Source organism: Rattus rattus, chromosome 7 (genome assembly GCF_011064425.1).
Source record: "Rattus rattus isolate New Zealand chromosome 7, Rrattus_CSIRO_v1, whole genome shotgun sequence".
Taxonomy (NCBI): domain Eukaryota; kingdom Metazoa; phylum Chordata; class Mammalia; order Rodentia; family Muridae; genus Rattus; species Rattus rattus.
This window is the reverse complement of record NC_046160.1, coordinates 90,033,907-90,051,554: the sequence shown is the minus strand read 5'-3', so window position 1 is coordinate 90,051,554 and position 17,648 is coordinate 90,033,907. Positions and strand designations below refer to the sequence as shown.

Sequence of the window (17,648 nt, the reverse complement as noted above, 5' to 3'; positions counted from 1 at the left end):
TTAACGCTTCTCTCTATAATCAGCAGAATAGAATCAGTATTGATACATATGCTGCACCTGAAGTGCCAGGACTTATGAAGCCAAGGCATGAGGGTCACGCAGAACCACCTAAGAGCAGCCTGGGCCACATGGTGAGACTCCATGGAAACAGTACAAGGACAACAGGCACAACCAACACCACGACCTAAGGACCTGGCAAGCATTGATGGGACAGACAGGAGCATAGGATGGCAGAGCCACCATTGTTTTCCAGTGCCTCCCAACGACTTACAACAGAGCCGGGGGCGTGGCTCGGTGGTGGAGAGAGCCTGGGGCGCTTGGGATGGCGAATGCTCACAGAGATTAGCATCTGCTACTTTGTACAGTGCAGTGATGGAATGTTTCCTTCAGCAGAGGAAATTCAGTTGAAGACTGGAGGTCTGACTCAGTAGGAAAACTCTGGACTTGCATGTGGAGATCGCAGGTTTCATCCCCAACGCCACGTGTTTTCTTTAATATCATTTTTATTTATCTTCGAGACAGAGCTGGGTGACTATGGACCTAAAAATGGCTTTGAACCACTGATTAATTTCCTTGCTCCTGAATGCTAGGACTGCAGGTGCCGCCTCACCTGGCTCCCAGCAACGTGTACACATACAACCAGAATGTTCTACAGAATAGTAATAGGATCAGAATCCCGGCATAGGTGAAAAACGGGAAGTCCTGCCCCATGCCAATATCCCCAAAATATTTTCTTATGCGGCTTTCTAGTACAGTCCTGTCCAACAGGACATTTGCTTTGTTTTCATTTTCTTCCTAATTTTTTCAGACAGGGTATCATGATGTAGCCCTGGATGGTCTTAAAGTCATAATCCTCCTGCCTCAGTCTCTTCAGTTCAGTGCTGGCATTGCAGGCATGCCTCAGCAAGGTGTAAAAAGTAATGCCCATAAAAGTAAAACATTAACACATTCAAACTACATTAAAATGATACCTGTCTGCTATTAAAAGATTACAAGGCAAGCCACAAGGTCTGAGAAATTATTTCTAATTTACACATCCCAACAAAAGACTTCTATCCAGAATACATTTTAAAACTTCTATAAATTATTACATAGAAGAACAAGGATAAATGGAGATCTCCATCGGTCCCCTCCCCTTGGAGCTTGGGAAACCCAGTAGAAAAGAGGGAGGGAGAATTGTACAGGCCTGGGTGTTGAGGACACCAGGAGAACAAGGCCCACAGAACTAATCAGAGCACATGGGGGCTCACAGAGACTGAAGCAGGACTCATGGAGCCTGCATGGGTCTGCGTGAGGTCCTCTGCACATATGTTATGGTTGATAGCTCAGATGTTTTCTGTGGGACTCTGAGCTGTGGGAGTTGAGGGCGTCTCTGAATCTTTTGCCTGCTCTTGGAACCCTTTTCCTTCTACTAGGGTGCCTCGCGCAGCCCTGATATGAGGGTTTGTACCTAGTCTTGGTGTATCTTATCATGCTGTGTTTGGTTGCTATACCTGGGAGGCCTGCTCTTTTCTGAAGGAAGAAGGAGGAGGAGTGGATCTGGGAAAGAGGGAGGTGGAGGTGGGAAACTGGCAGGAGTAGCGGTAAGAGAAAATGGGGTCAGGATGAATTGTATGAGAGAAGAATAAATTTAAAAATAAAGGGCAAGGTTAAATAATATATATTGTATATTATACAGTATTTATGTATATAATATATTATATATGTGTGTGTGTGAGAGAGAGAATATCTCATTAGAGAGAGAGAATATCTCACTAGAAAAAGATGTGTGTGTGTGTGTGTGTATCTTATGACGTAGACCAGGCTGTCTTGGAATTCACAGAGATCCCCTGCCTCAGCCTGCCAAATGCTGAGACTGAAGGTGTGTACCACCACACCTGCCTTTAATATCATCTATTAAATAGGAAGGGCTGAAATCAAGAGCATCCAGATTCTGCAGGGAACACAAAGGACAAGAATCGTTTTGACAAGCTGGCGACATCTACTTGCCACAGCCCAAATGTTCCGTCATGGAACTTGATTCCCACTAGGAGTGAGATGAGCAAGAAGTAAGTAGGTTGGAGGGCTTTGCTCTCGGGGCTATTGTATTAATGCTCTCATAGATTCATGAGTTTGTCATAAAAGAATGAACTAAGACCGCTTTTCTTGCACTCCCCTCTCTCCATCCCTGTACCAATCCACTGGGAGGTGACAGAGCAGAGAGCTATTGCCAGATGTCTTTTCCTCAATTGTGTGTGTTCATTGTGGCTCTAAGGATGGGACCCAGAGCCTATGAACATCATCCAAGGGTTCTACACTGGGCTACACCCCAGCCCGGGACCCTGGATCATAATTCCCAACCTTCAGAACTTAAGTCACATGTTTATCGTGAATGACCCAATCTGTGTTCTATTATAGCTTCACACAATGGAATGAGACACTACTATGGCTTAAAGATGAGACACCAGAGGACCAACAATTCCTCTCTGAGATATAGCTCAATGGGAATGTAGGCCTGAAACACTAACTGGTACAGACACAGATATTCTTAACAATTTGATTACTAGTACCTAAAAACAGCCAAGAAAAAAGATGTGCACCAGAAGTAGAACAGAGGATACTGTGACGCCACATACAGGAAGGGCAGTGAAAGACATCTTGTCACAATCAATGAATCTAAGTGAATTCAGTCAGACACAGGGGCTGTGTGGGAGTATTGAAGAGAATACACTCATAGCTCTGCCTCTATGGAGCTGACAATGCTAAGCTGCCTCCCACAGGACCCAGAGGAAAAGAGTCGGGCCAGGAGGCCAGCAGGGCTCTGTTTGTATCCTGGACAGTGATGGCACAGGTGTGCTTAATTTATGGAAGCCCACAACACTTTACATGTGAATTTGCATTTCTTTCTCAGCGTGTCTTAGACCTTAACAAGTTGACTTCAAACCGTGTAATCAATTTCCAAAGCTTTCAAACTGCAAATTCTCTGTCAATTCTGAAGATTTGGCCTGTGAATTACTACAGTCGTACACAAAGGTTTTATCCTAAGGATATACTTGAACTTACCTATCATTAGAAATGTGAGCCTTCTGGCTGTCCATTAACAAGATGGAATACTTTACAGCCAATGCCATACACACTTCTATTAAAACTGAAATAAATTTAGAGCAGTGGTTCTCAATCTGTGGGTTGTGACCGCTTTGGGAATCTGGTGACCATTTCCTAGGGGTCACCTGAGGCCATTAAAAAAACACAATATTTGCATTATGATTCATAACAGTGCCAAGACTACAGTTATGAAGTAGCAACAAAATAATTTTATGGTTGGGGATCACCACATGAGGAAACTGTATTAAGGGTTGCAGCATTAGGAAGGTTGAGAGCCACCGATTTGGAGACAAGCTCCTTAGAACAGTTTAAACCAGCATGGGTAACGTGACCCCATATTGTTGAGTTACAGCTGCCATCAGTACCCAAGAGGGACCGGCATTCAGGGGCAGACAGCTGTGGGAGGAGGCTCAGGTTCCTGACATACGTGGCACACTCCTTGCATATCCCTAGTATCATTAAGTCATCTCCCGGTTACCTGTAATAGATACAACACAATGCAAATGCTATGAAGATGACTGTCACGCTACATTACAGAATAAGGCCGAGAAAAAAGTCTATACACATTTAGTTCAAACAGAAACATTTTTTAGAATTATCCCCAATCCTTGATTGGAATAATCTACTTGTACAGGACCCAGAGATGACTAAGTATTAATTCCTGCTGTATACAAAAAGATTGAATATTGGATTATTCTCAGATAACTATCGGTGAATGGTAGAATACAAGCATTTTCATCCTCTCTCTCACCTATAATGAAATTTTTAGTTATTTAATTAATTAACCTAGGATGATACAGGGATAGGAATAAACACCTCAAAACCATCCAAAATGTTTAATTTTATTTTATGTATATGAATATTTTGCCTGCATGTATGTCTGTGTGCTGCGTGCGTGCCTGGCACTCACAGATATCAGAAAGGGACCTCGGATCCCTTAAGTCTGGGGATTATGAAATGACATTTGGAGGCCAAGAATCAAACCCAGGTCCTCTAGAAGATTCTTAACCACTAACTCACCTCTCTAGCCCCGAACTATCCAATTTTAATATCTTACCATGTTAGGTGCTGTTTTCTGTCTCCAATTCCACTTTCCTCCTCTCCCAGAGGAAATTTAGTTCCCAAATTTAGTTCTCCTCATCCACACGCACATTATTTTGTTATAGCTACTAATGCATGCAACCCGGAAAAAAATACCCAAACTTTATATCAATTAGCTGTGCAATATTCTAAGTCTTTCTAAAAGAAGCATTTGTTCCCCGATACGTACATAATTATACAGTTATTTTTTAAAGCAGCAATAATAAGCACTCTCCGTGCAGAGTTGGTATAGACTGGCACTGTAATGGTTAATTCAGGCTAGGACTGCGAACCCTGGACATTCACAGTCCAGTGGAAAACAAGAGTAAAAGGCCATGGGCCTGCCACACGCCTTCCTTTGTTGAAATGAAATTTGGGCTCTAATTAAAACCCAAACAGGGACTCATGAAACAAAGAAGAAATACTTTGAGAGTCAAAGCATCCTGAGACGTCTGGAGATTCGGCCTACTCCAAAGAGCTCTCAGCCAGTAGGAAACAATCCATGTTCTGCAGACATCCTTCCGCTCTCCCTCCTGAAATGTCTTCACAGTTCAAAGGAAAAATAAACAGCTCTTCTTCCTAGTCAGTGGGCCGGCCACGCTTGCCCTGATATCCTCCTGAGGGCGTGGGATGCTCAGTCCCACAGAAGTTCCTGAGATCCCAGGGACTACTTTCCTTAGCTTCTGTTTTTGTTTTGTCTGAGTGAGTGGGGTGGTTTGAATGCTTGGCCCATGGGAGTGGCACTATCAGGGGGTGTGGCCTTATTGCAGGACGTGTAGCCTTGTTAGAGACAGCGTCTCACTGCAGCGCGGGCAGGCTTTGATGTCCAGTGCTCGAGCTCTGCCCAGTGTGGAAGATGGCCTCCTCCTGGCTGCCTGCAGAAGCTAGCCCCCTTCTGCTGCCTGTGGATCAAGATGTAGAAATCGCTCCTCCAGCACCACGTCTGCCTACAAGCTACTATGTTTCCCACCATGCTGATAAATGGACTGAACCTCTGAAACTATACACCAGCTCCAGTTACATGTTTGCCCTTTTGAGAGTTGCCCTGGTCATGGTGTCTCTTCTTCACAGCAATGAAACCCTAACTAAAACAAACAAGGTCTTACTCTGTAATTCAGTCTGACCTGAAATTCACTGGAAGCTCAGGCAAACCTTGAACTCCCAGCAACCTTCCTGTGCAACCTTCCTGCAGATTACAGGAGGGAGACACCATACCCGGCTGCTTGTCTTCCTCTGAGGGGCCGGATGCATCAGTCTTTGTATCAGGGGGACACTGTGTCAGTCCACAGTGCCAAAAGAATGGAGTGGAGACAAATGAAGAAGAAAGTGTAAGAGAAAGACCGAGGCTCTCCTGAACAACGCAGGGGAGCAGAGTAGGCTACCTTCTAAGGACTCCAGCCACACCCAAAACTCAAGAGGGAAGGAGAGGGCTCAGAAGGAAGTGCCATGAAAAAGGCCTGCTTATTCAAAGTTCTGCCTTCTCAACCTTCAATCCCAGCACTTGGGAGACGAAAGGGGGTGATTTCTGTGAGTTTGGGCAGCCTGATCTACATAGAGAGTTCCAGGCTATCGAGGACTGCATAATGATTATATGTATGCCTGTGAATAAATAGGTATGTGAATATATACAAATATATGAATACATCACATATGTACACACATATAATATATATACATACATATATATAAATTGCACACATGTATTGCAAAAGCAGTCTTTGCCATATGTTCACTACCTGTTGGAGATTCCAAGTCCTGTTTACAGAGGCAGCTCGGGACTGAATCACATGCATGTCACCCTGTGTCTCTTGTGTGATAGACTAGTAGTATTCCTATGACCAAAATACTTACATGAAAGTGCAGGATGATGGTCCAAATCAGGCCAAGAATAATGGACGGGTTTCCTTCTATGATGTCAGCAACATGGATATTTATTAGCTTGATCTGCAAACAGAGAAACACCGGTGAAAGGGAGCCAGGCTCCCACTGCGCCCAACCCTCCTGCGAATCTGCAGATGTGACTTACATGTCTGTTTTTCAGGAATGTCAGGGCATGTTCTATGTTGATTCTACACTGGAATGTATTAGATCCTTTATCCCGAGGCTAAAAATTCAAGCACACGCATTACTCAGAAACAGGAAGTACATTTTTTTTTTAAAAAAACAAAACCAACCAAGTGTCTTGTTGTAATTGGAAATCTTACCAACTGCTGTCCCGAGAGGACTTCTAACAGGTCCAGGAGGACATGGCCCTTCTTAATGTCTGTGAATAAGTCGGATATAGCAGAGGGAGGCGCGTGCTGCCAAAGGAAACGAGGACAGTAATCTGCCAAGGGTCCCAAACCACTGGTAAGCACCACCTCCCAAGTGAGCTTTGTGTCTTCACAACCGCTGAGATTCAGCAGGTATTGTCTTAAGAGAATGATACAGTCCTCACGAGTTACATTCCAAAGCATGGCAAGACAGACAGCGAGCCTGCTTTATCTCGTGGCTTAGCCCCAGTTACACAATCTCTTTCTGAGTGGAGCTTTCATGGCCCTAAACCTTGTGCACAGAGAGTACAGTCACAGACACTCGGAATCAGGCCATAGCGAGCCCCTGGGAGAGCATTACTGAGGATGTGTCTCCCCTTGGTCAGAACGACATCCATTGTGTGGAACGGGCAGAGAGGGAGGACAGAGGGTGAGATCATTAATCAGACATTCAGGTCATCTGAGGTTCTCAGCGCCACAGAGACAGAGGATGGAGTGGCATTTGGATTGAGGTCCCTAGGTCCAGACTGAGTTTGTGGCCCAGCACTGTTCCTCGCCAAGGGTTTGACCAGGGGCAAGACACAGGCATTCTCTATAGGAATCATATTTCTCTCTCATAGCAATACTGTAAAATCATTTAGAAATCACAAGGAAGGTTGGTAAAGTGAAACAAGCCTGCATTAGAAAGCTGAGGCAGGAGGATGGCCAAAAGTTCAAGGCTTAATGAGTCTACATAGTAACTTTTGGGCAGGTCAGAGTTATATAGTAAGGCCTTGTCTCAAACATAAAAAGGAAGTGTGGCTGGAGAGACAGCTTAGCTCAAGTAGGGTTCCTGAAGAGGACCCAAGTTCAGTTCTCAGCACTAGTAATGTTTGGCTGCTCAAAACTGCCGCTCCAGGGCATCTGTGGACCTCTTCTGGGCATGGGCACCTGTATACAAAGGCAAGTGTGCGTACAAATAAATAAACTTCTAAAAGAAAATAATCATAGGGAATTCAAGGATATATATAGTTCAATAGCTAGACAGTTGCCTAGCCTAGGAGGCTTGAACTCGATGTCCAGCAAAAGAACAGAAAGAACAAGTGAGCTAGGCAGGAGCCCTTCTATAGTCCCAACTACTGGGAAACTAAGGCAGGTGAATCGCTTAGATGTAGTAGTTCAAAACCCGCCTGGTTAACAGAGAGGAAAAAAAACCCGCATCGAAAACCACAGTGTAAAACGACAGTGAAATTAAGTTGAAAATAAACAGTGCTCTAGAGTGTGCTGTTTCGTAAGCTATGATTTTAAAACAACAGATGTCATAAGCATTCTTCATCGTCACACGGAACAAGTTTAGGGTGGTGTCTGGCGGCCGTCACCACTCAATACAAACATCACGCTGTCATTATGTCATTCGATGAAAGAAGTGTTGCCACTCTAAATATGTTTACAGCACTGTCCAGCTCCTTCTCAGGTGCCTTTTTCTCGTTCCAGGAAAAAGGGACAGATAAACCAGGACACCAATGTGAGAGCATTCTCTTATGAAAAGACATCCGTGACCTTCTCTGAGACCTTCTCCAGGTCGTCTCATTTTGCTCAGTTGTTTATGTTTGTTATTAACAGCGTCTCACATAGAACCAAGCTCTCCTTGAACTCAGTACACAGCCAAGGGGAGCCTTGAACCCCTGATCCTCCTGCCTCAAGCTCCCAGGTGCTGGAATTGCAGGCATTGACCACCCTGGGGTGAGAGCTGTGGGACTGAGGAAGCAACAGCATTCACAGCATGACTTCAGCTCACCTTCGCCAACTGCGAGTTTATCCAGCACGTGAAGGTTTTCTTCTGAGTGTCCTCCTGCTCGGCTAGGAAAGAAGAGACAACAGTGGTCACAACACGAGAGCCTGCAGACTCCTGAAGCCACGGAAGCACCTAAAGTCCATCACCCAGGAAGTGTGTCTGTCCACAGACGCAGTCAGATTCAGACTAAACGTCAGCTGTTCAACCAAAGAACACCTGTTTCAGAAGTCGTCAATAATGTGATATAATATGTCTTAAAGTCACAGCTCAACTGACAAGAAATGACGGTTTTCAATATTTTTTACTGAGAAAATAGTTGAGATCTTTCACAGCTTTGTTCTGTTTAAAAGACTGTTAAGAATGAGAAGTGGCCCTAGCCCCCCCGGCTCTGAATCACCGTGGGACATCAGAAGATGTTTTAAAAGGTTCACTGAGGTCCTTATAGCTCGACATTGACACTGTATCAAGCAATGTAGCCAGTAAGATTGCCCTAATACTGAGTAAGCCATAGAGACCTGGTTTCGAATCCTGTTCCCATGACTGAGTGGCTATGAAACCTTGAGAAGTAACAAGGCAGTGACAAGCGCCCACCTCTGGAGGTTGACTTGAGGGGCAGATGATTTACCCAGTATGCCTGGCACAGACCGGCACATAGCAAACACGTAGCCATTGTGTAGGCAGGAGTTGGGACAGGTGACAGGGTAGGCACTCAAATCTACCTCCCCTGCCCTGTGGGAGGTGGCCCTGTTAAGCTTCCTTCAGCATCCCACTCCCTCAGTGTCAAGCAGAGACTTTCCATTCTATGGGCTGAGCACACAAGCACTGAGTCTCAATTCCCCAACCTCTTCACATGATGGGCGGGTATACACAGGGGCCAGGACATCCATTTCCCCCTCTGTCCAGAGGCTCACTTGCTTGCCATGTTTTGTCATAGCAATAAAAAAAAAGTAACTAAGACACCCCCCAGTGATGCTCAGTGTCACCAGCACCCATTGGTACCCTCAATGCTGCCCAACAATGACAATTGATACTTCTCTCCCACTAATAGACTGATGCGTGTTAACTTCGAATTTCCTTCTTCAAAGAGCCAATGTCTCTTCCCAAACTCTGCTAAGACCTTTTTTTGCTGTTGTTTGTGTTGGTTAGTGTTAACTGCCAGCTCAACACAATCTAGAATCACTTGGGGGAGAAAATCTTAATGAGGAATCATCTAGATCACATTAGCATGTTCGTGGGGCATTACACTCTTCTTTGATGCAGGAAGACCCAGCCCACTGTGGGCAGCAACATTCCTTACGAAGGGGATCTGAACCAGATGAGACAGGACAAAGTTAGAAGCAAGTAAGGGTGTATTTACTCTCTTTGTAGTTGACCGTGGATGTGACGTGACAAGCTGCTTGAACTCCAGGCTTAATGTTTCTCAAATAATGAGCCATAGGCGGAATAAACCTTTCTCTAAGTTGCTTTTTTGCCAGAATATTTTACCACAGCAACAGAAATTGAACTAGAACATTGCTGGCTTGTTTTGGGTTTTTTTTTGGGGGGGAGGGGGTGTTCGTTTGTTTTTGTTTTTATTTGTTTGTTTGAGACAGTGTCTCAAGGAGGTCAGACTAGCCTAAAATTCACTGTGTAGCTGGAAATAATGTTGGACTCCTGATCTCCTACCTCTGCCTTCTAAGGCTGGGATTGTAGGTGTGCTCCCCATGGGCACCTGGTCTACACAGTGCTGGGGATTTAATGGGGGATTTCATGCATGCCAGGTAAACATTCTGTCAACTAAGTCACAGTCCCAGCCCATGAGCTCTTTCTTCCCAGGACACCCAGCAACCTCATGTGGCAACCCCCAGGGTACTCTACTCTGGCCTAGTGGCCACATCAACCAGCCCCTCTCAGTTCATCGTCATCCCTCTTCCTGCTCACTCGTTCCCATTTCCGTTACCCAGTGGAAGACATTTCCCTCTCTTCTACTCCCTATCATCTCCTTCCCTAAGCCTAGAGCCATTCCCATCAGGACAAACACATACTATTAATTCTCCCTCTGGAAATGGTAACTAACCTCCCTCAGCACCCACTCCCCATCAGCATTGCTTCATTTGTCTGCTGTTCCCAGGCCCTCTCCTCCCTCGCTCATAAGTGGTCCCCCACAGTCAGGCCCTGACCATCCCACGGACACAACTCTTTGTTAGGTCACCATGAAGCAAGGTTCTCAGTGCTCCCTTCTCACTAAAACCAACGGCCGATATTCGGCCTGCACTTTCCAGGATCACCTAGCAGCATCCAGTACAGAGAATGACTGCCTCCTACTCTCAGGACTCACACTCTCACTTTCTTCCCGTGTCACTGGCTGGCTCACCTCTTTAGCTCTCGGTTCCTCCCTAACACCTTGGGAAATCCTCTCAGGTCCATCTTCAAAACCTCCTCTGAGGCTGGGGAGCTAGCTGAGTCAGTAAGGTGTTTGCCTCGCAAGCGAAAGGATCTCCATTTTGCTCCCTAGAATTTACCAAGAGAAGGTAGGCATGGTGCTCCCTGCTCTTACGCCTAGAAATGAAGAGATGGGGACAGGGACAGGTGGACTCCCTGAAGTTAACTGGCAGCCAGTAAGAGTCTCTACGTCAACAACCACAACAACAACACATACGCAAACACACATGAACATGAACATGAACATGAACATGAACATGAACATGAACATACGTTCTAGACATCTGCTTGTTATCTCCATTACACTAACCTGGGCCAAGTCACCTCCACTGGAGTTCCTGTAACATATTCTTACAAGTGTGACACCAAATTTAGGACCTTAAAATGTTTTAAATTGATAACCCCCTCTTAAGCAACATTTTAAGCTACCCAACTTTTATACAGCACAAGTGTCATGGATGAATACAGACACCCTTAGCCTGACTGTATCTCTTTTTCCATCAAACCCATTCTCCCTGCATTACAGGTTTAAGTCGGCTACCCTTCAATGACTGACACCTCATCGGGGGGTCAATGGCTGTCAGTTAAACTAAACTGGGTTCCCACAAGCCAACTGGATTCTTCAGGGGTTTGGGAGCTTTTTATTTTAATTTTATTTTACTGAAGAGTGACAAGGACCACAGTCGCCTTACCAAGTCTCCTGGGATCTCTACAGTGTGCTCTCCACACTTCTCTCCAGTTAGAAATAACTTTAAGCGAGTATCGCAAAACGCACAGAGAGCTCATTTTATTTCTCAGCGGGGGGAACAATATTAGAAAACAAGTTTTGATAATTCCAAGATCAAATCACATGTACAGAATGTACATTTACCAAGCAAGAAGAGATCTGTCCTCCACAACTATAAAACAGAAGTTTAAAATAAAATTTAAAAAATAACGACAAATATCAACCTTCTTATTTATCCATCCCCAAGGGACCAAGAGAGAGTCTCCTACTCAGGAGATAATGTATGGAAAAGGAGTCACCACGCAAGAATATCACCACATCCAGAAAGATGCTGCCTAACGCCGGGGAAGTCACAGGGCTGGAGAAAGAAGGTTAATAACCTTGGTGGTGGAACACGGCACAAAACCAGGTTCAGCAAGTGCTTCCCCAGCCTCGGAGCGTTAGCGCTCTGGATTCATCTGTAAATCTCAGTCATTTGATCTCCACTCCAAAGAGAGGAGCTTGTATTTCATGTGCATTTAACACTAGACAAAACAAGTCTTGAGGCTGAGTACCCTGGGGTCTCTGAGCTTTCCCAGGGTGGGAAAACAGACACCAAAATCGGGGTTTTCATTAGATGGCTGAAATTGGAGCCACTTGTCTGATTGAAGAGTCAGCAAGGAGTATAAGCCCTGACCGAGAAGCACAAACATGAATTAGAACAGTCAAACTGTTATAAAGAAACCTGGTTATCGCTGGCCTGATTTGTTTCAACTCCAACAGAAACGGGGTGGGGGGTGTTGTGGGGAGGAGGGTGTAGAAAAAGGAGCAGCCAGCCCCACCCCACAGGTGCACCCCCCTCCACAGAGAAGTAGTGCACAAAGGGGCGTGCAGAGAAGGGCTTGGAAAACTGTCTGAGGCTTTGTAAAACTTACTGTCCAACAAGAGAACAACTCTTCAACAGGGAAATCCGAGCCCTTTGCACACAAGGACCCTTGACTCAATGGCAACCCCGGTACACGAAACACCTCTGCAGATGCTCCATGCCGCGGATCCCTTACCCCAGATTGCACAGGTTCTCATCCTACCTTGCCCCACCACCCAAACCCCGCCAGTAGCACAGTTAATTCTGCAGGGACCAGAGCCAAGCAGCTCACCCTGAGCCAGGAAACTTAGGACCTTTTGTTCTTTTAGAAACTGACCCATGGGGGGACCAATAATAAAGAGACACGTGCTTACCACAACTTAATAAAAACCTTCTTAGACCAGCATCTAGAGAATAGGACCTTTTAAACAGCAGATGGCAGTGGTGGGGGAGGGGAGAAGAAATGAAAGGACTATCAGAATGACGTAATGCAATGGTGGTTTTTTGTTTTTGTTTTTGTTTTTTTTGTGAAAATGCTAAGAAATGGATCTTGATTTGGGAGACAAATAAGGGACAGATGTGACCCACGTCAACATTCAAGTAAGCGTCATTATCATTCTTCAAAACTACTCAGCTGGATGAAAAGGGAGGCAAAGATTTTTCTCTTGGTAGCATTACCATGAAAATACACCCCATGGTTTGCTCCAATTCAGTCTGCCTTTTGTGAGCTGGCAACAGCATCCCCTTAGCTGGCAAGGGAATTGAACTGAAAACAAATTAGGGGAAACTTCAGAGCATAGATTTTAAGTTCGTTACAAATTAGCTCATTACGGAGCTACCATGGTTCCTGGGTCTCAGAGACGTCCCAATGCCTTGCATAAGTTCACCTGAGATGCTAACATGGCGAGTCCTCCCACAGTAGGACTGCCCCAATGCCCCAAGGTCAAGGCACCACACAGCTGTCCTCTTCAGCCAAGAGCCATGAGGACAGAAGTGCCACATCTCCTGGTGCGATCTATCAACTCAACTGACCACACATCCAGTCCCAGAGTCCGGACTTTGATTTTCCATTCCCCTCATTAAAATCTGCCCATCATTTCCAAATTCCTTACTGAATAAATTTTATGTTCCTAGGCTAACATTCCCCACTAGTGTGTGTGTGTGAGTGTGTGTGTGTGTGTGTGTGTGTGTATGCAAGCATCTGTGCATGTGTATAGTGTGTGTGCATACAGTGGGTATGTGTAGTGTGTGCATGACGTGTGTATATGTAGTGTGTGTATAGTGTGTGAATATAGTGTGTATAGTATGTGCGCAGTGGGAGAGGGCATTAAGAATATTCCTCAAAACTATTCTTGCAGAGGACCTGAGTTCGGTTCCCAGCCCCTACAATGAGATTGCCCACAACTGCCTGAAACTCTAGCTCCCAAGAGATCCAATACCTCTGGCCTCTGTAGGCCTCCGTAGGCACCTGAACTCATTCACACACACACACACACACACACACACACACACACACAGAGAGAGAGAGAGAGAGAGAGAGAGAGAGAGAGAGAGAGAGAATGAATTAAAAATGTTTTTTAAAAAAAATTTAAGATCTACGTCTCAGTCAGGGTTTCTATTGCTGTGGTGAGACGCTGTGACCAAGAAGTTGGGGAGGAAAGGGTTTATTGGGCTTCTGCTTCTGGGTCCCAGTTCATCAGCAAAGAAAGTCAGGACTGGAACTCAAGCCTGGAACCTGGAGGCAGGAGCTGATGCAGAGGCCATGGAGAGGTCGCTCATGGCTCACAGCCTGCTCTTACAGAATCCAGGATCACCAGTCCAGGGATGGCCCCACCCACAATGGCTGGGTCCTCCTCCCCACCTCATTGATCACTAATTGAGAAAATGCCTTAAAGCTGGATCTCATGGGGGCAGTTCCTTAACTAAGGCTTCTTTCTCTGACGTCTCTGGCTTGTGTCATGTTGACACACAAAACCAGCCAGTACAATCGGAAACCACAAATGTTTCGAAAGCAAAAGTTAGAAATCAGAAATGTAAAAATAAAAAATTAACTTTACTCTTGAGAAGTCCTACCTGCTTTTGAGATAGGCTCTTTCTGCCATGAAGCCATGGCTGTCCTGGAATTCCCTTGAACTTACAGAGATCCACCTGCCTCTGCCTCTGATGATGGGATTAAAGGCTGCCACCATGCCTAGCCAAAGTCCTCCGGATTTGTAGTGTTGTTTTGGTTTGTTTTTCTCAATGATAACAGTGACCCTTCCTCAGGGTCCTCTAGACTGACAGGAAAGCAATGGAAACTGCATGTGGAAGAGCTCAGCTGAGCTGTTTACAGGGTTCCCAGCTCCTACAGTAGAACTGAGTAGGCAGAAGGCACTCCGTCAGTATTCATGGAATCAATGAGTGTTGATTAAATTAATGCATATGAGGTAGCTTCGTTTTCTTACACTGATAATTAAAAGGGCAAAGATTCAGGCCCTGTGCTAGTTTAGTTCTTGTTTTCTGTAACAGTGATAAACACCATGACCAAAAGCAACTTGGGGGGAAAGCAACATTTCTTATTTCATCTTGTATTTCTAGGTTATAGTCTATCCCTGAAGGAAGTCGGGGTAGGAACTTAAGGCAAAAAAAAAACAAAAAAACAAAAAAAACTGCAGAAGGTGGCTGCTTCTTGGCTTTCTTCATGGCGTCTGCTCAGCTAGCTTTCTTGTACAAGCCAAGATGCCCTGTCTAGGCGTGGTCCCACCCACAGTGGGCTGGTTCCTCTGACAACCTACAATCATCAAAATGACCCACAAAACTGCTCACAAGCCAATCTGACCTGGGCAAGCCCGCAACTGAGACACCCTCCGGTAACTCTGGGCTGCGTCAGGGTGACAGCTCAAGCCGACGAAGTAGGAAAGTCACACTCTGCAAAGGAAAAAGGTAGCTGCCAACCTTGTAAGAAAAAATTTCAAATTATAACCTTCCAAATACAGAAAGGACGGAAAACACATATGCCCAACAGAAAGAGTAGTATTGACGTGTAAATGCCACTGAAGATGCTTGCTTCGGGGGAAAGAACAAGTTGGTCTGAGGCTGTAGTTGGTCAAATGCTTGTCCAGTATGCTCAAAGCCCCAGCACTACATAAACTAGATGTGGTACTGCACACTTACAATCCCAGCGCTGGGGAGGAAGGCAAGATGATCAGAAGTTCAAGGTTACCCTCAGCTACATATGAAGATTGATGCCAGCCTGGGATACACGAGATTCTGTTTCGAAAATAAATAAATAAAATATATTTTTACAATATAAATATACATTAGAAGACGAGTTATGAAACAGCGTGCTTGTTATGATGCTATGTACATGTGTATGTATATTTTTAAAGGATACAGCCAAACACTGTCTCCAGCTATTCAAATTCCCTCCTGTTGCCCATTTACTGTAGTTACGAATCTTAAGCGTTGTGGTTTCTCTCCTGCTCTGTGTAAAACCCATAACGTTAAATAAACTTTCCTGTGTTTGCCTTTCCCTTCCCAGAGCTCCACAGGTTGAAGATATGCTCAGAACACTTGCTGAGTGACAGACACAGTCACTAGTACAACAATCAAGGAGCAGACGTGTCATTGTATAGAGGCCTTTCATCTAGTTCTCCCAGCCCTCTGTGTTTCCTAACTCTTTTTATTGATAAGTCCTGGGGAATGCTCCCTTCCAGTGTCCAAATGTACTTCTGGGTCAGAAGAGTGCCAAACCTCCTCCCCAGAGACTTTTATGGTGATTTAATGACATGGGCATAAGGTGATAACACACACACACACACACACACACACACACACACACACACACACACCCTTTCTGATAGCCAACCTGAGTCCATCAAAAATCACCTCATTAAAACCAAAGATGCAGGCTAGAGAGATGGATCCTAGGACTGCCACTAAGTCTGATGACCTGAGTTGGACCCTTGGGTCTCATGTAGTGGAAGGAAAGAATTAAGTTATTTTTCTGGCCTTCGAGTGCTCTCTCGCTCTCTCGCTCTCTCTCTCTCTCTCTCTCTCTCTCTCTCTCTCTCTCTCTCACACACACACACACACAAATTTAAAAAAATTGATCATCCATCATGATCAAGTAGGCTTCATCCCAGAGATGCAGGAATGGTTCAATATACCGAAAACCGTCAATGTAATCCACTATATAAACAAAGATAAAAACCACATAATCATTTCATTAGATGCTGAGAAAGCATTTGACAAAATTCAACACCCCTTCATGATAAAAGTCCTGGAAAGAACAGGAATTCAAGGCCCATACCTAAACATAGTAAAAGCCATATACAGCAAACCAGTAGCTAACATTAAACTAAATGGAGAGGAACTTGAAGCAATCCCACTAAAATCAGGGACTAGACAAGGCTGCCCACTCTCTCCCTACTCATTCAATATAGTTCTCGAAGTCCTAGCCAGAGCAATCAGACAACAAAAGGAGGTCAAAGGGATACAAATTGGAAAGGAAGAAGTCAAAATATCACTGTTTGCAGATGATATGATAGTATATTTAAGTGATCCCAAAAGTTCCACCAGAGAACTACTAAGCCTGATAAACAAGTTCAGCAAAGTGTTGGGGTATAAAATTAACTCAAACAAATCAGGAGCCTTCCTCTACACAAAAGATAAACAGGCTGAGAAAGAAATTAGGGAAACGACACCCTTCATAATAGTCCCAAATAATATAAAATACCTCGGTGTGACCTTAGCCAAGCAAGTGAAAGATCTGTATGATAAGAACTTCAAGTCTCTGAAGAAAGAAATTGAAGATCTCAGAAGATGGAAAAACCTCCCATGGTCATGGATTGGCAGGATTAATATAGTAAAAAGGGCCATTTTACCAAAAGCGATCTACAGATTCAATGCAATCCCCATCAAAATACCAATCCAATTCTTCATAGAGATAGACAGAACAATTTGCAAATTCATCTGGAATAACAAAAACCCAGGATAGCTAAAACTATCCTCAACACTAAAACGTCTTCTGGGGGAATCACTATCCCTGAACTCAAGCAGTATTACAGAGCAATAGTGATAAAAACTGCATGCTATTGGTACAGAGACAGACAGATAGACCAATGGAACAGAATTGAAGACCCAGAAATGAACCCACACACCTATGATCACTTGATTTTTGACAAAGGAGCCAAAACCATGCAATGGGAAAAAAAGATAGCATTTTCAGCAAATGGTGCTGGTTCAACTGGAAGTCAGCATGTAGAAGAATTCTTATCACCCTGTACAAAGCTTAAGTCCAAGTGGATCAAGAACCTCCACATCAAACCAGATACACTCAAACTAATAGAAGAAAAAGTGGGGAAGAATCTCGAACGCATGGGCACTGGAGAAAATTTCCTGAACAAAACACCAATGGCTTATGCTCTAAGATCAAGAATCGACAAATGGGATCTCATAAAACTGCAAAGCTTCTGTAAGTCAAAG

At 44.6% G+C, this 17,648-nt stretch overlaps 1 protein-coding gene across 1 annotated transcript in view; it reads right to left on the bottom strand.

Annotated features, from left to right (window-relative positions):
• The window catches only part of Syne2 (spectrin repeat containing nuclear envelope protein 2), a 268,150-nt gene that overhangs the window by 233,386 nt on the left and 17,116 nt on the right, over positions 1–17,648 (bottom strand). Inside the window, exons 2-5 of the mRNA XM_032907953.1 lie at positions 8,194–8,255; positions 6,369–6,464; positions 6,191–6,268; positions 6,016–6,108 (exon numbers count right to left, since the gene is read on the bottom strand). Coding sequence (XP_032763844.1) covers positions 6,016–6,108; positions 6,191–6,268; positions 6,369–6,464; positions 8,194–8,255 — 329 coding nt within the window. The remainder of the gene's footprint in view (positions 1–6,015; positions 6,109–6,190; positions 6,269–6,368; positions 6,465–8,193; positions 8,256–17,648) is intronic.